General features: G+C 44.3%; 1 protein-coding gene across 1 annotated transcript; it reads right to left on the bottom strand.

Moving 5' to 3' along the window:
• Nucleotides 1-23: 23 nt before the first annotated feature.
• rttn (rotatin) lies at nucleotides 24-22,570 on the bottom strand. The gene is made up of 48 exons (XM_037279431.1): nucleotides 22,381-22,570; nucleotides 21,876-22,063; nucleotides 21,607-21,796; nucleotides 21,434-21,524; nucleotides 21,243-21,357; nucleotides 19,228-19,390; nucleotides 18,948-19,092; nucleotides 18,681-18,865; nucleotides 18,033-18,148; nucleotides 17,130-17,285; nucleotides 16,852-17,064; nucleotides 16,479-16,591; nucleotides 16,278-16,404; nucleotides 16,074-16,199; nucleotides 13,670-13,786; nucleotides 12,581-12,711; nucleotides 11,109-11,280; nucleotides 10,925-11,024; nucleotides 10,382-10,467; nucleotides 10,154-10,271; nucleotides 9,961-10,057; nucleotides 9,814-9,879; nucleotides 9,565-9,753; nucleotides 9,140-9,382; nucleotides 8,903-9,056; nucleotides 8,646-8,812; nucleotides 8,357-8,576; nucleotides 7,868-7,996; nucleotides 7,576-7,686; nucleotides 7,070-7,228; nucleotides 6,834-6,911; nucleotides 6,250-6,451; nucleotides 6,012-6,112; nucleotides 5,841-5,928; nucleotides 5,556-5,757; nucleotides 5,402-5,492; nucleotides 5,176-5,326; nucleotides 4,970-5,107; nucleotides 4,695-4,894; nucleotides 4,505-4,610; nucleotides 4,314-4,411; nucleotides 4,167-4,244; nucleotides 3,840-3,966; nucleotides 1,191-1,375; nucleotides 847-1,120; nucleotides 647-750; nucleotides 332-401; nucleotides 24-244 (listed from the first exon to the last, which is right to left on the bottom strand). Exons 1-48 carry the CDS (start codon nucleotides 22,409-22,411, stop codon nucleotides 165-167), a joined length of 6,591 nt encoding a protein of 2,196 aa, XP_037135326.1. The 5' UTR covers nucleotides 22,412-22,570; the 3' UTR covers nucleotides 24-164.
• Between the last annotated feature and the right edge of the window lie 1,160 nt (nucleotides 22,571-23,730).

Here is a 23,730-nt window from a genome sequence, read left to right on the forward strand (position 1 = left end):
GAGGCATGCTGGGTGATTGCAACTTCTTTTTAAATTAAAACTTTATTAGGAATTCAAATTTGCACTATGAACAAAAAATTCATCATCATATTTAAGACGAAATCATTGCCCATTGGCATTTCAATAAGAAAATATTTTCTAAGAATTAATATACAAAATGGAAATCATGTGTTCAGCAGCTGGGAGAGACTTTCGAGGCACTTCAACAAGTAGGCACGTAAAGGATCCTCTTTGTTCTCAGCATCTGTGTTGCACAAATAAAATAAAATATATATTTGAAAAAAAAAAGGGGTTTAAATGATTCATAAAAATATTCAAACTCAACGCATACCTTTCTTGGACATGCGGTGGGCTTCCTCGATCCTCAATCGAACCGCAGGGCACTTCAGGGTAATCTTGGCCTTGGAGGGGATTAAGACATTTTGTGCTAAGTCCAAGACGAGAAGAGTTTCTATAATGAAGGCTTGATAACGCAGATATACTAAAAAAAGCTGGTCAGCTGAATTATAAAGCCTTACCCAAATGTATCTGACTTACAGGGACAGAGGTCGACAGATGCAGCTCTGGCTTTTATTTACACTTGCAGATAAAGCCCAAACTCGTCCAGTGCACGCACAAATTTGTGTGTAGGAGTGTGTGTGTGTACCCGTTGGTTATTATGAAGCAATGCCCAAAGAGCAGACGCTCCCATGCAGCACATCTCCATCTCTTTACTTTCCAGACAGCAGAAGAGGACTGTTATAGCTTTGTCTGGACGGAGGGACAAAATAGCAAAAGGGGTAAAAAGATACAAAATGGACAAAGAACCAGAAGCAAGCAAATAGGATTTTGGACTCCTTTCAATACCGTTGGCGATGACATGAGGCTTGTTGGCGGGACAAAAGCAAAAGTTGTGAAGGGTGAGCAACGCGGCGCGCCGATGCGGCGCCAAATCCACCAGCACTTCCAGCGCTCGAGTCACCCTGAGGATACTCTGTTGGCCGTCGTCTGAGAAGGACAGGTTGACCAGCAGCCTGAGCCACAGACCAATCAGGCGAGCCGAGCCGCTACCGACGCCAGCGGCCCTGGAGCCGCCAACCTTGGGCGCAGCCATTGAGGTGAAGGCTTGCAGGAAGTTGTTCTGGGCAAGAAAACTCAATTAGAAGCACAGAGAGATGAGAATTTTTGTCACTACTGGTACCAAAGCTCACCTTTTGCAAGACGCCACGGCAGTCACGGGACATAACCAAGTTAGCCAGCAAGGAAAAGGCAAGCTTCTGGGTAACGCTGTTGTCGGGGGCGATGCCCGAGGCCAACCTCATGATGGAGTGCATTAGCGAGCCACTCGTTGTGCTTTTTGGTCCTGGCGGCCCCCCGCTACACACAGAACTGCATGCTGGGACATATAAAAAAAAAAAATAATAAAGTCTTCTCAGGAAGGGAGTTCAAATAAAGGGAGAAATTAATTCATTCATCCATTTTTTATATCTCTTTTGAAAGTGGTAGGATAATCGCTCTCAACGCTAAAATAAATTTTAATGAACAATTTTTTTGTGCTTGTGCAAGGCCCTGTCTCATTGAAAAGCTACTTTGTTGTCATTACAACCAAAGTGAAGAACAGGGCTTGGAAGTATTACTCTCTTTGCTAGCATCTGCTTGCTATTTATCTTAGCGCTATCCAGCAGCACCGGAGAGGCCGAATAATATCGAAGGCTGCACAGTTGTCTACCCGCCACAACAAAACATCTTTGCATGGCTGCACGGCATCTGAACGTGTGTCATAAATAAAGAACAAGAGAAGACAAAACATTTATTCAGCCTTTGCGGGGAAGTCAAAGACCCTGAGTGAAGCTCATTAAAAACATAACGCCAGGGAGTTTGGAGGCAATTATGTAGGTCATACCTGTTAGCTGATTGTTGTCGTTAGAGAGCTTGTAATAGTGCTTGTAATTCCAACATTTTTATTTATTTTTTTTTGCAAAAGTAACATGAGAAAAAAAAATAGCGCAACTTAAAATAATTTTTTAAACACTTGTTGAATGATGCTGCTGATTGGTGTCTTGATGTTAATTCTGGCAGAGTAACATATGTATGCTAATGTTAGCCTCGGGCACTCTGAACACTCGTCGAGGAAGATCTTTATTATGAATCTATTTCCCATGGTCAGATAAATAATTTGCAGCAAGGATGATTTTTTTTTTCCCTTCACACATTTTGGTATGGATTCTCATCTTTGAAATTGCTTGCCTAAAATAATGTGTCAAAGTATGCACAGATTAAAACCAACTGACTGCAAACAAGGGCCTTAGATGAAAGGCTTGAGATGAAACATTCACTTTTTGTCTCTGGAGACAAAATGATAGCCGGAGGGCGGCTGGTGTAACATTAAGCCGAAGCGTGCGCAGCCTCAACACGACCTGCTGTTGGCTTTTCCCGTAGGGAAATACCAGTGGCTGACTTCATTGCTTCGTGACGCCTCTGAGCTCTGTGCTTATACAGTGCCGGCCCCCGCTGAGGAAGCACATGCCAATCAAATGGAAATCCAGACACCAAACACTGCCAGAAAAGCCGTGTGCTTGGCGCGTGCGCATCAAAGCCACCACCAGCTATTTATCAAAGTAACACTTCCCAGTTTCCTCCCTGTGAATCTCGCCTCGAAAAACTCCTTTTTTTTGCTACGAGCCTCTCGGTCTTCAGACTTCCAATTAAACTAGAATACCGTAATTTTCGGACTATAAGTCGCGGTTTTTTTCATAGTTTGGGTGGGGGGGCGACTTATACTCAGGAGCGACTTATATATGTTTTTTTTCACAAATTTTTACTTGATCATTAACACATCACTTACTTACAAGTATAGTTGACCACTTCACGTTATTTTTAGTATAGTTGATCACTTCACATGCTTTGATATCTTTATCTTGAACATATTCAAAACATGAAAAATAGAGAGAAAAAATCAAATAAGGTAATTAACACTTTAAAGCGCCATATCCTCTGGACATGTCCTCTGTCACCAGGATGACATAAAGGACGAGAAATTTGATCGATGGATTTAATGATTTGGAGTGACACAAATGGTTTGATAATATTGTTGTTTATGTGATAGTTATTTAAAATATAGTTTATATATCGTTGTATGGGCCTGCGGAATAATTTGAACTGCGGCGCGGCACACGGCATTGTTGACAAAGGACGATCGATAAAAGACGAGAAATTTGATCGATGGATTTAATGATTTGGAGTGACACAAATGGTTTGATAATATTGTTGTTTATGTGATAGTTATTTAAAATATAGTTTATATATCGTTGTATGGGCCTGTGGAATAATTTGAACTGCGGCGCGGCACACGTCATTGTTGACAAAGGACGATCTATGGATTTAATGAATTGGAGTGACACAGATGGTTTTATAAACGTGTTATTTATGTAATAGTTTTTTTTAAATAACTGAATGTTACGTCAGGCCCGTTCTCAGCTCCTCGTTTGTGTTTGTCACGTTAGCATACCGTATCGTTTAGCCTGTTTGTCGAATAAATTGCCCCCCAAAATGCGACTTATACTCCGGAACGACTTATATATGTTTTTTTTCACATTTTTGGGCATTTTATGGCTGGTGCGACTTATACTCCGGAGCGACTTATAGTCCGAAAATTACGGTACTAATTACTGAAGGCAGAAACGGCAAGGCTCTGAAAATCATCTCCCTGTGTCGTGAAAGCTGTTGTCGCTAGACGGCCTTTTCCTCGTCACACTGCGGCCATTGTGGAGCGCCGGGACACACAATGCTCGGCGGTGACAGCGGCGGACAATGGATAAACATGGAGCGAGGCACAGAAAACAAGTGAGATGTATAAAAACCTGCGGGGCAGTCGGCCGTGTAAACACAGAGGAACTCCAGCACCGCATCCATGATGGAGTTGTCCAATAGGAGCCAAGGCCAAAGGGCATGCAACACTGCTGTGAGGCTTGTATCTCTGGCTAACTCCTACACAAATGGAAAAGACAAAAGTCCACAAAATGATGTGAACGCCACAACCAGCATGAAGTTGAGATTGATGTTAAGGCATTCCATCCACATTTTAGGAGGGGGAGAGCCTCATTTACAAGCACAGCGTTGGGTACTCAGATGAACCATTTCAAACCAATTAGCAGCGGGGAATTAAAAGGCAAGACACAGAGGCTCACTTTGCATTCCCGGTTGCAGTAGAGAGCACTCCGCAGGATCTCCACAGTCAGCTTAACCTCCTTCAAGTAGCCTTCTTCCTGATGAGAAAAAAAGACAAGTCAAATTACGCAAGCATTTGCAGTGGTCACATTCTCCGCCCCCCTCACCTTTTTGCGGTGGGAAGTCTTGTCGCCTCGGAGTGACTCCAGGTTGAGCTGAGAGCGAGTCTGCTTCATCTGATCCACGCAGCTCTCAATTATTCCAGCTGGGGCACAAGCACAACCGCATACGAAGGAATTTCACATAGCGCTAATAAAATAGAATAGAATAGTGTGCTTTTGTGAAAATGTTAAGCTACCTGTAGCGGCGTGGTTCTGGGCAGCGGCACTGCTGGCCAGTAGAGCCATCAGAGCTTTGGCCGTCAACTTTTTAAGTGGATCATGAAGGCACCTCCTTTCAAAGCTCTAAAAAAATAAAAACGAACCCCACAAAGATAGGTGGATTTTTTTTTTTTTTCTTCAAGGATGACCACACACCTCTGTCCTCACCTGCAGCAGCACATCGCAAAGCTGGCCCGCTGACGGACCGCCAAGCACGTCAACCAAAGTGACGCCTTGGTCTGAACTCAAAGGCCTGACGACTCCTCGCCTTTTAGTCTCCTGCGCCAAAATCGTGCAAAGAAAATGCAAAGCCGCTCCGTGCAGGTGAGAGTTCACAAACTTCTCGTGCACACACACTGAGAGCGTTCCTGGGATGAATAAAAAGTAGAGGTCGTGATTGATGATTCCTGCTATTCCTCATTCATCAATATCACAAACAATACCTGTGAGCATCCGCCAGTGTCTCCCCAATGCGGCGGAAACAGATGGATACACGGTAAAACTGTCCCTCTTCACCAGAGTAGCCATGAGCGTAAACACATCCGCCCAGCACGCCAGGACGGCGTCCCGCGCGTCCGCATCTGGGTTTTAAACATGTCGCCAATAAAAGGACTGATAATAACATTTGCGATGATCCAAAAGGTCATACCTAATCCTTCCGCGCTGAGCGTGAGCGCTGCCGCGAGGTTGGACAACAATTGTTTCACAAAGTCCGACTGGCTGATCAAGTCTTGGCTGAGCGAGACGCACGATTGCAGCAGCTTGGAGAAGCCAGACAGGAAGTGAAGAAGCGTGACAAGCTGATCATAGACAAGAATAAGAGACAATTAAATCCCCAAACAGTTTGAGCTAAAAAAACATTTCTTGACTGTCACCTGACTCTTGATGTCTTCTCTCTCTCCAGGAAGAACGTTGGGTGCCTTCATTTCACTCAGACATTTCTCAATTGGCTCCACAGCCACCAAGCTAAGAGAAAATACATTAGAATGTGCTCAAAGAATTGAATTTATTATTAATTTAGCTTCTTACCCCGCCAACACGCACAGGAGCCGCTTCTGTCGAATCGCCATCAGGGTCAAATCTGGCATGATGGCCAGTAAATTTGTCAGCAGGCCACAGTGGGCCGCCAGGAGGTCAGGGGTAACCATGATGACCGGCTGCGTAGACGAGGACTGACGCCGTTGGAGGTCTTGCGAAGCGACAGAGTCCCTTGTGTCGATGTCACTTTGGCCTAAGAGATGTCATAAATCCGCAAAAATTGGGAAAGAGTTAAAATTGGTAAAAGCATTTTAAGGAATTTCAAGAGTGGGTTACCTCGCGCCATTAGCCTGTTAGCAGGAACATCTGCCGTGAAGCTGGTGGGGGATGCAGCACCGGAGGTCTCAGACTCTGAACGTCTTACCTGGAATAAAAGACACACATTTAAATTTCAATGTTCATTTGTGTGTCAGTGGGCAGTGGGTTAAAAAAAATAATTAAGCCAACCGAGGTACTGGACGTGGACAAGGAGCTGGGAGGTCTGCTGGAGTTGGCAGCCTGTGCTGCCGCTGCGGCACTTCTCCAAAACAGCAGAGAATCGTCCGAAACTGGATGTGCGCAAAAGAGTCATACGCATATTTTAAACTTTTAAATGCTCAGTTGTTCAGTTCTTTTTTTTTCTTAAAGAGCTGGGTGGAAAAACTGCCAAGTCTAACATGTGACATCATGAGTGAGCGAAACCTACCAAATGAAGCACCGTCCCGTGGCCCGAGTCGACTGGCGGGCCCAGCGACAGGTTTTTGCAGGTGAAAAGTGTACCTGCCTTTGTAACAGGCAGAGGCAGACAGCGCGACGTGCTGGAAATACTGAGAGTGGTAAAGCAGAGCCTGGAGAGCGGGAAGACCCACCAAAGACACACCAGACACCTCATTGGGGACGCAAGGATGCTGGCGGAGTGACAAACACAAAGATAAGCACAGGATGTTATTTGGGCATGGAGAGAAATATGCAAAGTTATCTGAACCCTGGACTTTGGAATTTGTGAGTCAGATCAATTCTCAATGTTTTCACTGGTCATGCTTTATTCATTTATTAGTTTCCTTCTAAGAGAAGTGTCCCAAAAAGATGCTTTTGATGTTCCTATAGATCTTTGAACTTGAGTGAGAGTGCTGGAGGGCCTGAGAACCCGGTTGTGCTTCAATTCAAGCAACTACCCCCTTGCTCTGAACCCTGTGGGGCTCAACAAGAGACCAAATGGAAGTTAAGAATAAAAAGCTTTGAGGGGACAAAGAAGAGAGGGGATGGGGGGACGCTGGCAGAGCTGCTGACCTGCCAGTGGGAGTACTTGGCCTCTTCTGCATTGGCAGGCATGGGCATCACCAGCAGGTTCTGCAGGATAAACGCAGCCTGGACACACAACCACAGCGAGGAAAACAAAACAGTTACTTTGAAGTTGGAATGTCTCCACAAGCGCCCTCTGCCGGCCGTGTGCTGCTAGTACATGTTTATACTTCTCAGCCCAACATTCACAATAATGTTTTTTTTTTTTTTGGTTATTCATCTACCTCTCTGCGGACCATGCTGCTCTCATGCTGATCAAGGAGGATGTTGAGCAAGGTGCCCCACAGGCCTTCGCTGATGTTCTGGCAGCTGGCGCACAGAGCCTGGCACCCGCTCTCCACCGACGACAGAGCGGCGCCTAAACCCAAACTGGCAAATCTCACCTTCGGGAAAAATGTCGAGAGAAATTCTAATTAGATGGAATCACACAGAAAAAAATCTTTATGTGTTGGTAACCCATCGAGACTGAACCCATGTTGTGTGGGAGCTTATTTTTGGTAACGAGTGACGTGACGTCGCTGTCACGCACTCCTTTACCTTTAAAGTCTAACTTCTTGTGATGTTCTTTTGGGGTTTTCAGCTTGTCCCCGAAAGCCGAGAATCTACAAATGATCACTTTGTGACAGAGCTGGGAGCGATGGTGAGCAAGCTGAATACTAAAAAGCCCCGGCTTGCCTGTATGTTTTCATAAAATGCCTCAGAGGTGACGAGAGCCACGGGACAGCCATACCTCCTGATCCCTGTCCACCCAGAGAGGAACCAGCCAGGCCAAACCCATTTGAGAGTCGTTTGGTTCCTCGGTGCTGCTCTCATTCCCCAAAGACCACATGGAAATGATGTCCTGCTCCAGACATAAGGAAAACATTGGCTTGCTTGAAGTCAATGTTTTAATAATGTGCAGACTGGTGCTTGCAAAATAGCAATAACAGACAGCGCAAGGTCAACTTCAAGATTACTTTTAAAACTTTTCCACATAAATATTTGAGGTAACTAGACATTAGAAATAAGACGTTGCAGCTCACCTTGTCCTCGCTCTCGGCGATCATCTCGTGAGACAAGTGAAGCAAGCAGACGACGGCATTCTTGGTCACGCCTTTGCCCATGAACGACATGGAGTTGCCACCCCACTTCACGTAAAAAGACGAGATCACCTGTGAAGAAAAGAGAGAGGTCCTAAGGTGAGCCCCAATGTGACATGATACAAGAAAGAACACACTCAGTTGGAAGCTAACATATGCTCATCAGGTTTAATACAGCCAAGACTAATTAAGCTGTTTTGATGTGCCATCAGAATGGGAGAGCAGATGAAGGGCGAATAGCTCAGGTAGCCGGCGGAGCTTTAGGGCCCTTCAGAGCCACGAGGAACATGCACAAAAAGGTACATGACATATTCACATGCTTTACTTGTGATTAATTAAATAAATTTCCATGTAAAGCACGCTGATCCTTAGACATTCAGCTCTGTGAACTGAGCTCAATGATAAATATATAAAATCGTGTTAGGCGCAGACCTCGAGCAAGCCGCTGAGAAACTTGGCGCAGAGGGTGGCGGGCGAAAAGTCAAGGCAGTGCAAACTCCAGCCAGACTGGGCTGTCAGGCTGACGATACCCTGCAGAGTTCTCTCCAGGCTGGGGAGGCCATAGTAGTGCGGGGCATCAGACAGCCGCAAGCTCTGAAGCAAGCCGAGTGCCAGCTGGCTCTTGAACGGACCGGCTCGTGCCAAACATAGCCTGCAACCGCAGAGAGGACAGGCAATGGAAAATGCCTCAACGTGATGGATGGCCTCAACCTTATCTTACCTGTCTGACGTGCGCATCAGCTGGCTGAGCACGTTTTTAAAGAGACCGGTGAGCTCTCGCTGTAATTTCTGGCTAACGTAGTTCTTCACGTCCTCTGGTTCTTCTGAGTCTTGATCTGGGGTGGCAGGCTCCGCACCAGGCAGCAAATTAAGGAGGGAAACGCTTTCCTAGAGGGGTGAAGAGTTTAACAGAAATGCGCATAGTGCTTCTTTACTGGGCTTTTCTAAAAAATCAAATCTATTGTAGATGCTGTCTACCTCATTGAGAAGCAGCTCCAACATCCAGCGCAGGTCCTTGTCCTCGGGGTCGGTGCAGCGCACGCGCGCATCTTTGAAGTATGCGTTCAGAAATGCAACAACGTATGCCAGCAGCCTCTCGTCTTCCACAGACGCCGGACGCACCTGGAGAAACCTGCGGGGGAGAAAGAGCAACGTGGCTGACAGTTGATGACATTTAAGAGATTGTCTTGACTTGGTTGCGATGTGTGTTTGTACCTGGTGACGGCGGCCTGCCAGCTGAGCGACTGTAGTGTTTCTCTACACCTGTAGCTGGCCGCGTAAGGGACGGCCATTCTTTCGATCAACAAGTAGATGTTGAGCCTGGAGAGGGCGGCGATCACCGAATTGTGTCCCGCTGCCGTGACCACGGCCTGGATGCAGTCCTGAAGGGCGCGGGGGAGGTGGGTTGCCCGCAGACACGCCACCTGGACCTCCGAAAGCTTCAGGTCACCATGGAATCTGAGGCATGAACAATGTGTGATTGTAAAACTAAGAGGCACCTCTAGGGGGCGCCAGAGAACTTCAACTTCTCGGTGTAGCAGCTTAAAAAATGTTTTTTTTTTTTTCAAGAAAGGGTCCACATATTAAATTAATTAGATTAGTAAAGTCAGTATGATGACAGAAACAGCAAAGCAAATTACTCAGCGTTGCCGGTCAAGCCGTGGAATTCCTCAAGCAGGTTGTCGACGCTGCAGTGCCAGGCGACATTCCACGCTAACTGTAAGGTTTGACAGGCAGGCGCTAAGGCCAGAATATCTGAGGTGGGCATCAGGACGCAACGATACGGGCTGACGCCGTGATGGATCACGGCCTGGAAAGGCATCTTGTATCTTAAAAGAGAAAGTTGAGTTAGACAGCGATCAAATTAATACAGCCATCTTAAAGTTTACCTGCGAACTACTGACACTGGGAGAGAGAATGTCGGGAGAGGGCCATCGGTGGCTGATTTGTCCGACCTAATAAGCCCCCAGCAAAAAACAAAAAACGTGAAAGGTATAGCCAACATTCTGCATATGATAGTGAGAAATCAAACTCACCATATTGCCATGCTGCTTATTTCATCAAAGAGCAGCAAACTCATAAGAACGGCAGCCTCGCCCCCGTTGTTTTTGTTTGCCTTCATGATTAGAGATGCTATGCACAACACAGAGCATGCAAACCAATTTTCTATGTGCTGTGTGTCCAAACGTTGAGATGTCTTTTTTTTTTTTTTTTTTTTAATCAACGCACCTCGGAGCAGAGTGATGAGCAGCAGGTTGCGTTGCGCCAGGCTGTTCCGCAAAGCTGGATCAGCGTACGCCAGTTTCCTCAGGATAGATATGCAAGGCTCCAGTATGCAGTCCAAGCTCTGCACAGAAGGACAACAAATATTTACAAAATGAGCAACCGGGGCTATTTCCATGTCTTGAATCACTGCAGTGATGCTTTATTGTTTTGTTAGAGCGGGTTTGGCTTTACCTTATTACCGTTGACACTGTCAGTGAGGAAAGAAATAACTCTGTCAGTTATTCCGAGCTTCTTCAGGACCGGATGCATTGTTGTCGCTACGGATAAGGAAAACCAAAATCAACAGTCAATCCCACACAATTGGAAATTTGGTTATTGAGTCGTTTGTGGGCGGGGCTTGACATAACAGTCAGTTGGCGATGCCATGCTTATATTTGAGAGCACGACTGGCTACGCATACTTAAAACGGCTTTTCACAAATAGATGGTTCATTTGTCAGGGCTTTAAGATTTCATACAATAAAACAAACATCAGTTCAAAGAAATTGCGGAAAGTCAGAGCGGTGTTGCGGTCCTTCAACGCCGTGATGAGAACGGGACAGAGTGTGTTGTGAAACCAATTTAGAAAGCAGAGAAGTAAAAGTTAGCAGTCAGCGGTTTTTCCCGGAGAAACATAAATGACTCCTCCGGTTTGACAGCGTTCCGACATGAGGGAGGAAATGCCGATGTAAACTAAAAGAGTTGATGAGAATTTCTGAAGAGTTTTTTTCTTCACCCTGCAGAACCACGGACAGCTGCTCGGCTGCAGATCTTCTCAGAGCCACATCGAGAGTGTCGGAAGACAGCATGTGGAAGAGCTTCTCCACCGCCGCCACCTTATTAGCAAACGTCTCATTGTAAACATGCTGAAACAGTTGGATTTGTGAGTACAAAACTAAAATGTCCATGTCTATTTATACCTTCAGTACAGACTTGTGGCTGGTGTCAAGCGTGACATCCAGCGGGTATAGGATGCAATAGAGATTGGGAAGTGAGGAGGTCACCACCCGGTCCAGCTGCGGCCTGCTTATTTTCGCATTGTCTGCTCCGGTTAGATGGGCCAGGATGTGCTGCACCGCTGCTATTCTCACTCTGTTGACAAAAAAAACAAAAAAACACTTACCGTAATTTTTTTCATAGTTTGGGTGGGTTATACTCAGGAGCGACTTATATATGTTTTTTGTCACAAATTTTTACTTGATCATTAACACATCATTTACTTACAAGTATAGTTGACCGCTTCACATGTTATTTTTAGTATAGTTGATCACTTCACATGCTTTGATATCTTTATCTTGAACATATTCAAAACATGAAAAATAGAGAGAAAAAAATCAAATAAAGTAATTAACACTTTAAAGCGCCATATCCTCTGGACATGTCCTCTGTCACCAGGATGACATAAAGGACGAGAAATTTGATCGATGGATTCAATGATTTGGAGTGACACAAATGGTTTGATAATATTGTTGTTTATGTGATAGTTATTTAAAATATAGTTTATATATCGTTGTATGGGCCTGTGGAATAATTTGAACTGCGGCGCGGCACACGGCATTGTTGACAAAGGACGATCGATGGATTTAATGAATTGGAGTGACACAGATGGTTTTATAAACGTATTATTTATGTAATAGTTTTTTTTAAATAACTGAATGTTACGTCAGGCCCGTTCTCAGCTCCTCGTTTGTGTTTGTCACGTTAGCATACCGTATCGTTTAGCCTGTTGTTGCTCGTTCATGTCTGTTCTTTGTGTTGGATTTTGTCGAATAAATTGCCCCCCAAAATGCGACTTATACTCCGGAGCGACTTATATATGTTTTTTTTCACATTTTTGGGCATTTTATGGCTGGTGCGACTTATACTCCGGAGCGACTTATAGTCCGAAAATTACGGTAATTGAAAAAAGCCCACCCAAGAAAATAATCATCTTCTCTCAGCATGAGCGTATAAATCAACTTTAGTGTTGTCAAGGAAAAAGCTTTGGATCTTCATTATGGCAAAATACTCCTGGCGTAATCACTAACAAAAGCGTCAAACGGCGCCGACAAATCTGTTACGGGGCTCCAAAATCTACCCGAGCTCATCGACTGGCCGGCTGTGAATTTCCATTTTCATCAATATTCATAGACTGGGATCGAGTAGCTGTTTTAAACAGACCTCGCAAAGCATTTAGATTACTTGATGAGCCGATGGCAACAGACTGTGATAATATGTCCGTCGCAAAAAGTCTCAAGAGCTTGTCTGCTTAGCAAAAAAAAAAAAAAAGATGCTGAGAGCCAACTAATCATTTTATCTAAATTGAGGAACAGAAGAACCGTGCCATTAGTAACTACAAACACATTGCGGGCAGGACACACACGAGCAGACGTGATTTGAAATGTTGACTCACGTGGGCTGTCTGGTGAAAAGAAGTCTGAGAGCTGCTTTGAATTTGGTCGTGCTCAGAAAGCCGTCTCCTCCCGACGTGTCACTTAGCAGCAGGATGCAGCTTCCCAGTGGCTCCTCGGTGCTGGCATAACCCTGCATCACGCACACAACACACACACGCACACAACACACACATGCACGCACACAACACACACATGCACGCACACAACACACACATGCACGCACACAACACACACATGCACGCACACAACACACACATGCACGCACACAACACACACATGCACGCACACAACGCACACACGCACACAACGCACACACGCGCACACAGCGCACACAGCGCACACAGCGCGCACGCGCGCACACGCGCGCGCGCACACGCGCGCGCGCGCGCGCGCACGCGCGCACGCGCGCACGCGCACACACACACACACACACACACACACACACACACACACACACACACACACACACACACACACACACACACACACACACACACACACACACACACACACACACACACACACACACGCACACGCACACGCACACAATTTCCAAACAGTCTTGGCAGACAATGAACGATGGGGAATTCCCGCTAAGCAGCACAAGAGTAAGTAAAATATGCATCACTTTGATTACATGCAGTTTTCATTTTGTTACTCGTTGGCAGGATGGGCACAATTGTGAATGGCCCCCTTGAAATGAAATCATGCTCGACAGCCTCGTCACAACTGCATGCATATTTATGAGGGATTTTCAGGCTTTTTGCTGCCTGGAACAATTAATAAAAGCTTGCCGCCCCCCCCATGCGCTCGACCCCTTCCACCACCACCCAAAAAAGAAACAATAAAACAGGACTATGTAAATGAGACAATAACTAAATATTACTCTCTGGCAGCCCAATAAACAGCCTTTGTTGGTCCACAAATGCTACATTTGCACTTTTGATCAGTTATTTTGATTATGAGCCAACATCCAACACCTCCGCCCCCTCCCCTCTCCTAATAAATATCAGATGATAAATCATGAGCATTACAGTGCTTTGTGAGCTGTGCAGTACAAACGCAATTCTCCACCAAGAGCACAAAACCTGTAATATGGCGATGACCCGGGAAAGCGCCGCTATGAATCTGTCCCAGGTTGGTGTTGTCATCATCAATCGTCCTTTGAGCAGGAATAGCAGGATATCCTTGGCGGCGACATTCACCTATAGATCACAGGTTAAGTGGCCGAGTGACATTTAGCACCGTGGGTAAAGACAGCAGGTAATGCAAGTGACAGACTTTTATAATGTCTAACGCGACGTGACGCTGGCACTTTAACGGCCTTAATAAAATGTTGGAGAGCTTTACTGGGCCCGTGATGCATATAATGGCGACGTGGGCCTTTTGTTTAATTGCTAGCTCTGCTCACAACCTGGACCTAAACTAACATTGCTAAAAACCGATGGCCGGCCCGAGTCCGTTTGCGTCGACGACCTTGCCCCGAGATGCTTAAAATGGATGGAATTAACATTTTAAGAGGACACAGTGGGGTGGTATGGCAGATAATTCGACAGAGTTAAGTCATCTTCAAGGTCACTCCCACAATTTAATAGCAGCTATCGTTGACTCGCATGCCCTTCGAATAAAATGCATGGAGCGTCTTGAATTAAAACGCCTGCAATGTACAGTGCCTTGCGAAAGTATTCGGCCCCCTTGAACCTTTCAACATTTCGCGACACTTCAGGCTTCAAACATAAAGATATAAAAGTTTAATTTTTTGTCAAGAATCAACAAGTGGGACACAATCGTGAAGTGGAACAAAATTTATTGGATAATTTAAACTTTTTAACAAATAAAAAACTGAAAAGTGGGGCGTGCAATATTATTCGGCCCCCTTGCGCTAATACTTTGTAGCGCCACCTTTTGCTGCAATTACAGCTGCAAGTCGCTTGGGGTATGTCTCTATCAGTTTTACACATCGAGAGACTGGAATTCTTGCCCATTCTTCCGTGCAAAACAGCTCGAGCTCAGTGAGGTTGGATGGAGAGCGTTTGTGAACAGCAGTCTTCAGCGCTTTCCACAGATTCTCGATTGGATTCAGGTCTGGACTTTGACTTGGCCATTCTAACACCTGGATACGTCTATTTGTGAACCATTCCATTGTAGATTTGGCTTTATGTTTTGGATCATTGTCCTGTTGGAAGATAAATCTCCGTCCCAGTCTCAGGTCTTTTGCAGACTCCAACAGGTTTTCTTCCAGAATGGTCCTGTATTTGGCTCCATCCATCTTCCCATTAATTTTAGCCATCTTCCCTGTCCCTGCTGAAGAAAAGCAGGCCCAAACCATGATGCTGCCACCACCATGTTTGACAGTGGGGATGGTGTGTTCAGGGTGATGAGCTGTGTTGCTTTTACGCCAAACATATCGTTTTGCATTGTGGCCAAAACGTTCGATTTTGGTTTCATCTGACCAGAGCACCTTCTCCCACATGTTTGGTGTGTCTCCCAGGTGGCTTGTGGCAAACTTTAAACGAGACTTTTTATGGATATCTTTGAGAAATGGCTTTCTTCTTGCCACTCTTCCATAAAGGCCAGATTTGTGCAGTGCACGACTGATTGTTGTCCTATGGACAGACTCTCCCACCTCAGCTGTAGTTATCTGCAGTTCATCCAGAGTGATCATGGGCCTCTTGGCTGCATCGCTGATCAGTCTTCTCCTTGTTTGAGATGAAAGTTTGGAGGGACGGCCGGGTCTTGGTAGAGTTGCAGTGGTCTGATACTCCTTCCATTTCAATATAATTGCTTGCACAGTGCTCCTTGAGATGTTTAAAGCTTGGGAAATCTTTTTGTATCCAAATCCGGCTTTAAACTTCTCCACAACAGTATCTCGGCCCTGCCTGGTGTATTCCTTTGTCTTCATGGTTCTCTCTGCGCTTTAAACAGAACCCTGAGACTATCAAAGAGCAGGTGCATTTATACGGAGACTTGATTACACACAGGTGGATTCTATTTATCATCATCAGTCATTTAGGACAACATTGGATCATTCAAAGATCCTCACTGAACTTCTGGAGTGAGTTTGCTGCACTGAAAGTAAAGGGGCCGAATAATATTGCACGCCCCACTTTCAGTTTTTTATTTGTTAAAAAAGTTTAAATTATCCAATAAATTTCGTTCCACTTCACGATTGTGTCCCACTTGTTGATTCTTGACAAAAAATTAAAATTTTATATCTTTATGTTTGAAGCCTGAAATGTGGCGAAATGTTGAAAGGTTCAAGGGGGCCGAATACTTTCGCAAGGCACTGTAATTTAAACGGAAATTTAGAAGAAAAAAAAAAAGGAAATTTGAAACAAACGCAAAATAAATTGTTAGCAGATTATTTGATTAATCGAAAGAATTATGAAATGTAAATCATTTTCCTGTGCTTCTGTGAAATTGTGAATGATTTTGAAAAACTGACTCCAGCCACGGAACCCCTTTAAATGACAGCCAGAAATATTTTTTCACCTTCTCTGCAGAATCCTGGAGGCCAAAGGTGCTTATTTCATACAACACCTTGTGGTGGAGGAGGAAGTTGACTCTGCTGCAGAGTCCCGATTCTTGTCGGGACGTATTGTGGATGCCGAGGCACTCCTGTGGGTAAGCAGATATAAAATTTCAAATGACTCTAGAAATTAACTCTCATTGAAACACCGAGTACCACGCTCTGACCTTGACGACACTCAACGCGCACGTGTACGTTTCTATCCTGATAGGCTGCAATGGATGCGACAGCAATTTAAGGAGCAGCTTCTGACTCTCCGTCTGGAGGAGTGGACTGGATTGATCAAACTTCCACCTGATGGCAAACCACAGTAAGACTATAAAGCCATGAAACACATGGGATCATTAACATAATAATCTTTAACTCACAAATAAGAACAGAATTGAACGCATTCCTTGACGACAGGCACGTGTTGATGAAAGGGAAGGCCTTCTATCGCCTGCTCCGCCACTTCCAGGAGCTCCGGCCAGTTCTTCTCTCCCTTAATGAAGAAACAATGTGAATACAAAGTGACTTCACTTATACTCTATATATGGCCAAAAGAAATCTGGATAAAAAGGATAATCTATTATTAATCTTATTTGTGTTTCCAAGTTGAGCCACTAGGTGGCAGTGTTATGCTTCAAACACCTTCTAGTCGTCAACATATGAGTACATACTCTTACTGTATTTTACTATTATATATGTATATAACGTCTATTAACAGGAACTGATTTCAGGTGTGTGACATGCATATCATACCTCGGCCTGTACCTCCTTGAGGAAGCCGCAAGTGGATTCCATCCACAAAGCGGCCCGGGTCACCCTCCCGTAGAGCTCATGGCTGCCCGAGTTTAACTGCTCCAAGTAGGCCACTGCGGTTTCTTGCATGCTGGGGAGCGCCATCCCAAATGACTTGTCCAGGCACAGATGAAAAATAGCTGTTACCGCATTCTCCGGAACATTCCCGCCCGCCTGTGAAAAAAAGTGTTTTATTATCATTCGAAAAATCAATTACATGATAAGATGAGCACACATACTTTTTCAAGTGGGAGTATGGTCTGCAGGAATTTAATGAGAAAGACTGCCGAGCCTGTGTATGTAACTGTGTGGTGAACTTTAGAACCGCCGCTATAGTCCTGATGGTAACTCAGAACATCTGCGAGTAGGTCCATGCATGTTTGCAGCTTCTCCTTCTATAATGCACAGAGACAAGAATGTCGTTCCATCACATCAATGTTGACTTCACACAGAATACACAGAGAAAGCGGCTGACGGCCAAGGGAAATACTTGCTCAAAGCAGACGTGGGGAAATTGAATATGAGGGAGGATTTGAGTGTTATTTTTGGACAAAATACACTTGAATCCATCTCACAATGAAGAAACTGGAACAGTCTATTCTCTGACACTTTGTTCGGTTAGCAATAGTGATTTATTACTACCACTAGAGGGCAGTAAGTGTCTTGTTTATTGTTTGGCTGGTTAACGCAGTCAGACAAGTGCATTCCAATCGGATAAAAAAATTTAAAAAAAGGTCTGCCACACAAAACTGCTCCTCACATAAACATGACAAAACAGGCCATGAGACGTTGAATGGCATGTATTAAACAGCAAAGAGCCCTCGGGCCCTCCTTCTTGACAAGTGTACAATATGAGCCCAATAGCAGAGGCGTATAATGTTAAATGGAGTATGAAAATATCTTCTGAGGTATGAAAAAAAAAAACATGTGCCTATGACTTTTCTTGCCATTTATTTTTTTTTTTTGCTGCATCTTGGGATAACTCCCATTTTACCTGATGTATACCAGTAGCGTATGCCTACATATTTGTGGCAAATCGCCCGGAGGCAAAACTCAGTGCGGCGGCTCGGCCCCTCCCCCATGCAAGTACATGCATTCATTCATCTGCATAGGAAGCTGTCACATGCTGTGTTTTGACTTGCCAGCTCCATCCCCATCAGGCTGCCATCATCCCAGACCAGTTCGGAAACGCTGTCCCCGAGCAGGAGGACGGTGTCGAACAGCAGCTCCAGAACACAACAGAACACATGTGAAGCATCTGAGGAATACAAAAAGATGGAGGGTGTTCGGGTTTACAGATTATTTTGATCATATGATTATGTTGGAATGTAGACTAGAGTTATTAACTTTGTTTAAACCTTTTACCTTTCCTTGACTCTGAAAAGTCTAACCATTCAGTTGTTGAAACTTTCCAAATGGTGTGGAAACATTCTTGCTTAGTTAGTCATCTAAAATGCTCCACTAGTTTCTGTTTCCACGACCTTGTAAAACAATGAGCTGGGACCCTCCGCACTGATTAACCAGTTGCTGAGGTGGCCACCAAACATGTCCGTTGTCACCCCCACCGTGCTTTCTCTCAATAAATACTCTCTTGCAAGAATCCAAAGTCAGACCTCATTCGATCATCACTGTACGCACAGCGACGAATGACTCTCCACTTGCAAGTGCTTAAAAAGGACATACTGTCTCCCGTGTGGTTCTTGCAAAAATAAGTTAGAGTGAGCACCACTCTAACAGAGGGTAGCATTTGTAGAACATGGGAATGAAATGCTAAGCTCAAATGACCTTACCTGTCTTCAGCAGCGGTATGACATGCTCCAGGGTGGCAACGGTGAACTGAGCTAACGTGAGCTGCTCCAACACCATCTCTGGCTCATCTTCCAGACCTTGGTCGGGCAGCGCCAAGCGGCCCACATCTGCTGGAGGTGTCTGTCTGGCTGTCTGGGATGCCACTGCACTTCTGTTTGAGCTGCTACTAGATAGGAAAGAAAAACATGAGCCACTCAATGTTTAGAGATGATGAAAGCCAGAACATAATTGAATATCAATACGCATACCTGGGGGAACCCGCGTCTCCATCTTGCCCATCACCTCGGACTCTCTGAGCCGTTCCCCCGACTACAGACGGCCGAGGAGAGCACTCTGCTGCTGGGGAAAAAACCTGTGAAGCTTGGGAGTAGGAGGAGTTCAGGGACACTGTATCTAAATCACCAAAACAAAGAGGAAACCATTTGAATGCACTTTGTAATTTGATGAAGTGAACGCTGAGTCAGCATATTTTTTCAACTTGTAGATTTGAAGTGGATTTATGCAAATGACGCTGTGACGTGAACTCACAGGCAGAACCTCCTTGCTTGGCAGAGTGGAAGCCCGGATCTCGATGAAAGCGCAGCCTCTGCCTTAGCCCCACGCAAAGCTGCCTCAGGCAGGAGAACGCCTGCAAGTGGAGGTAACATGTCTCACCTTTACCCGACCCCGGCCTCAGAAGGGACAGAAGGGTCTGAAGACAGGAAAATACTTTGTCAGAGAAAGGCAATAAATAACGACATGAGACATTATTGATGATGCAATTTAGTCCGATAAAGTTAGTTAGTTAAAAAAAAAAATATATATATATATATACAGTGCCTTGCGAAAGTATTCGGCCCCCTTGAACCTTTCAACATTTCGCCACATTTCAGGCTTCAAACATAAAGATATAAAATTTTAATTTTTTGTCAAGAATCAACAAGTGGGACACAATCGTGAAGTGGAACGAAATTTATTGGATAATTTAAACTTTTTTAACAAATAAAAAACTGAAAAGTGGGGCGTGCAATATTATTCGGCCCCTTTACTTTCAGTGCAGCAAACTCACTCCAGAAGTTCAGTGAGGATCTTTGAATGATCCAATGTTGTCCTAAATGACTGATGATGATAAATAGAATGCACCTGTGTGTAATCAAGTCTCCGTATAAATGCACCTGCTCTTTGATAGTCTCAGGGTTCTGTTTAAAGCGCAGAGAGAACCATGAAGACAAAGGAACACACCAGGCAGGGCCGAGATACTGTTGTGGAGAAGTTTAAAGCCGGATTTGGATACAAAAAGATTTCCCAAGCTTTAAACATCTCAAGGAGCACTGTGCAAGCAATTATATTGAAATGGAAGGAGTATCAGACCACTGCAACTCTACCAAGACCCGGCCGTCCCTCCAAACTTTCATCTCAAACAAGGAGAAGACTGATCAGAGATGCAGCCAAGAGGCCCATGATCACTCTGGATGAACTGCAGATAACTACAGCTGAGGTGGGAGAGTCTGTCCATAGGACAACAATCAGTCGTGCACTGCACAAATCTGGCCTTTATGGAAGAGTGGCAAGAAGAAAGCCATTTCTCAAAGATATCCATAAAAAGTCTCGTTTAAAGTTTGCCACAAGCCACCTGGGAGACACACCAAACATGTGGAAGAAGGTGCTCTGGTCAGATGAAACCAAAATCGAACGTTTTGGCCACAATGCAAAACGATATGTTTGGCGTAAAAGCAACACAGCTCATCACCCTGAACACACCATCCCCACTGTCAAACATGGTGGTGGCAGCATCATGGTGTGGGCCTGCTTTTGTTCAGCAGGGACAGGGAAGATGGCTAAAATTGATGGGAAGATGGATGGAGCCAAATACAGGACCATTCTGGAAGAAAACCTGTTGGAGTCTGCAAAAGACCTGAGACTGGGACGGAGATTTATTTTCCAACAGGACAATGATCCAAAACATAAAGCCAAATCTATAATGGAATGGTTCACAAATAGACTTATCCAGGTGTTAGAATGGCCAAGTCAAAGTCCAGACCTGAATCCAATCGAGAATCTGTGGAAAGAGCTGAAGACTGCTGTTCACAAACGCTCTCCATCCAACCTCACTGAGCTCGAGCTGTTTTGCAAGGAAGAATGGGCAAGAATTCCAGTCTCTCGATGTGCAAAACTGATAGAGACATACCCCAAGCGACTTGCAGCTGTAATTGCAGCAAAAGGTGGCGCTACAAAGTATTAGCGCAAGGGGGCCGAATAATATTGCACGCCCCACTTTTCAGTTTTTTATTTGTTAAAAAAGTTTAAATTATCCAATAAATTTTGTTCCACTTCACGATTGTGTCCCACTTGTTGATTCTTGACAAAAAATTTAACTTTTATCTTTATGTTTGAAGCCTGAAATGGTGCGAAATGTTGAAAGGTTCAAGGGGGCCGAATACTTTTGCAAGGCACTGTATATATGAAGAAACTATCCTTTCAATGATTACACTTGAACATGAAAGTTCACTTGTATGGGTACTGCTTTAAAAATAAATGCAAAATTACAGTTTAAGAGTGCACACCTTTGCGATATTGGGCCTCTGCAGGAAGATCTCAGCAGGGAAGTCCTGCATGATGACGTCACATAATAGCTCACACGTGGTCCGCACCAAATTGGGGTTGCTGCTTCTTAAAGAACTTTTACAGAAGTGATTAAAAAAAAAAAAAAGTCAAATCATCCATCCAAAAATGTTTAACTAAAGCCTCTCCTCACCTTTCTTTGGAAGATAGAATGTGTCTGTCAGCGTTCGTCAATGTCAGCCACGGAAACACGGAAGATTTCAAGCATTTCACATCCTCATGCACTGTGAAAAAATACAAGATGAATGAGAAACAATTTGTATTTATTTTAAGATTTCCTTAACTATTTGTCTCAGCTTGCAGCACCTGTTGGAGGTGTATTGTGGAGTTCATGCGTGTCGACGGCGTTGTGACAGGGGATTAGCTGAGGTAGCTGAAACAGCTGGTCCAGGGTTGCGTCAATGACAGCTCGAAGTCTCGGTTCCACGTTAGCAGACAGTTGGGATAGGAAATCCTCCGCCTCGACATCTCTCAGCATCTGGGCTGCACTTGGATGCTTAAATAAATAATTGGCAAAATAATGAAAGAAATAATGACGAATGACATCATAGAGGTTGTGAATTTATTTCATCTACCTTGGATAAAGTCAAGAGTAAATCCAAAACTTCCTCTTGCATGGGCACCTCTGGGAGATTGAACCATTCCAAGAGGTACACAAAGAGCATCTTTTCTTGAACAATGTCAGGGATGGAAATCAGTGAGTGCTTCAGTTTACACAGGATGCTCTTCAACGCTCGAACTCGTATCTCGACCAAAGAGTGGCCTGTTGGTCACAGAAAGGAAACGTTCCATTTGAAAAGAAACATCAAGCTCTCGTAGTAGAATTCTGATCTCAGTAGCAGATAAAAGTTCTGCATTGATGAGTTTTAGTGACTTTGATAACTTTGCTGGATTACCTCAACAAAAGCGTTTAAGTACACAGACAAGTGCGACGTAATATTTAACATGAGAGCCGCTATGAATCAAGAGAAAATATCATTATTATATTTCGGTAGAATGCATAGAAGTCAACAATCATTCAGTTTTACAGAAAAAAAACAGCCCACTGTGCACCCTTTCTCCAGCTAACACTTGGCTTACCTATTTTCTTGATAATAGCAGATAATTCCATATTCCGGCGACACTGCTTTTCTACTTGTTTCAATTGAATGTTATTCAAAACCAGATTAGGTCCAAATGTGTCAGTTTAGTAGGCCGATCGCTTCTGCTAGGGTCACATAAAAGCCAACGATCTCGGTTTGTTTTCAACATCCGCGCCAGCTCCACTCCACTTCCGGGATCGAGCAGAGATGCGTTCAAAGCCTTCATATGCGTAGGACAAAAAGATGTTTTCATCCTCTCAGACCTCCTTTTCTATGTATGGCTTTAGGTACAACTGGAGGATCAAATGAGATCCAATTCGAGAAGAAAAAAAAAGGTGCTCCACAGACGCTACAGACACGTTAGGCCTATTTTAATGATGTTGATGATGATGAGATGTGTATTTTAGAATTTGGCATGGTGGTAATTAACAATTTCAGCAGTATTAAGTTTGATGGTCAACTTGAATTTTTTAGTGGGGATTCAAAATGCATGATACTTTCTTTTATCATTAAAGATTATCTGTTGTCAAACATTTTTTAAACTCCATACATTCACATTAAAATAGCTGATTATGAATAATGAATGGTTGAATTTGACATAAGATAAGGCTTAGGTGTTGTCATTCCACAGACCTTCCTGGTGGAAAAGGAGTCCCAATGGTCCTGTCATGGACCCACAGTGTTGACATTTCTTCTGTTACTGTCCTCCACTACATTGCCAAGGGTAAGAGCAGCCTCTAAGGGGAAAAAAAACGTGACAGCTGGTGAAGAGTCAAACTACAGCAAGTTGAAAATTTGTTTTGAAAAAGAGCAACGAGGATGTCAATCAACATCACGCAACAGATTGTGTTTAACTTGAGAAGCTACATTGCATTGAATTCTGTTTTTCGAGGTACAGTAATGTGTCAAATTGTGCCTGCATTCATTTTTACTGTTTGCCTTCCGATATCAAGTGGAGTGAACTTTGTTTGTCAGGTCTAATTTGGCTTGTAAAAAACAGAACTCGTGTTATGGTGTCCTCGGTGCATCAGCTGTCATCCTTCTTCCCGCCTTGCTCCACCACCACTTTCCCTCGTGTGCCAGCATATCAAGAAAAGGTAGCCTGATGAAGCCTAATAAGGCCCAGTAATTAGAGTGCTCGCAGAGGGCCTGTCTGCCTATAGCAGCTTCAAGCAGGGTGGGGAAGGACTGCCATACACTTGACAGTGTGTAAAAAGAAAAACAACAATGTGATGTTCTGCAGAAACCAAATTAGTCTGGCAGTGGTAAATATCATCCCCTTTAAAAACAATACTGACGCTAATTAGGCAACCAACATTTAGTTTGCTCTATCAACTTGTAGTTTGGA

This window comes from Syngnathus acus, chromosome 20 (assembly GCF_901709675.1).
Source record: "Syngnathus acus chromosome 20, fSynAcu1.2, whole genome shotgun sequence".
NCBI classification, from domain to species: Eukaryota; Metazoa; Chordata; class Actinopteri; order Syngnathiformes; family Syngnathidae; genus Syngnathus; species Syngnathus acus.

Bases quoted from the DNA above. Each gene is read 5' to 3' on its own strand.
- rttn (XM_037279431.1), bottom strand. From the start codon at position 22,411: ATGGAATTATCTGCTATTATCAAGAAAATAG. The intron at 18,149-18,680 runs GTAAGGTCATTT...TGTATTCCTCAG, and splicing joins CATACCGCTGCTGAAGACAG to ATGCTTCACATGTGTTCTGT. The intron at 9,880-9,960 runs GTGAGTTTGATT...GGGGCTTATTAG, and splicing joins ATAAGCAGCATGGCAATATG to GTCGGACAAATCAGCCACCG.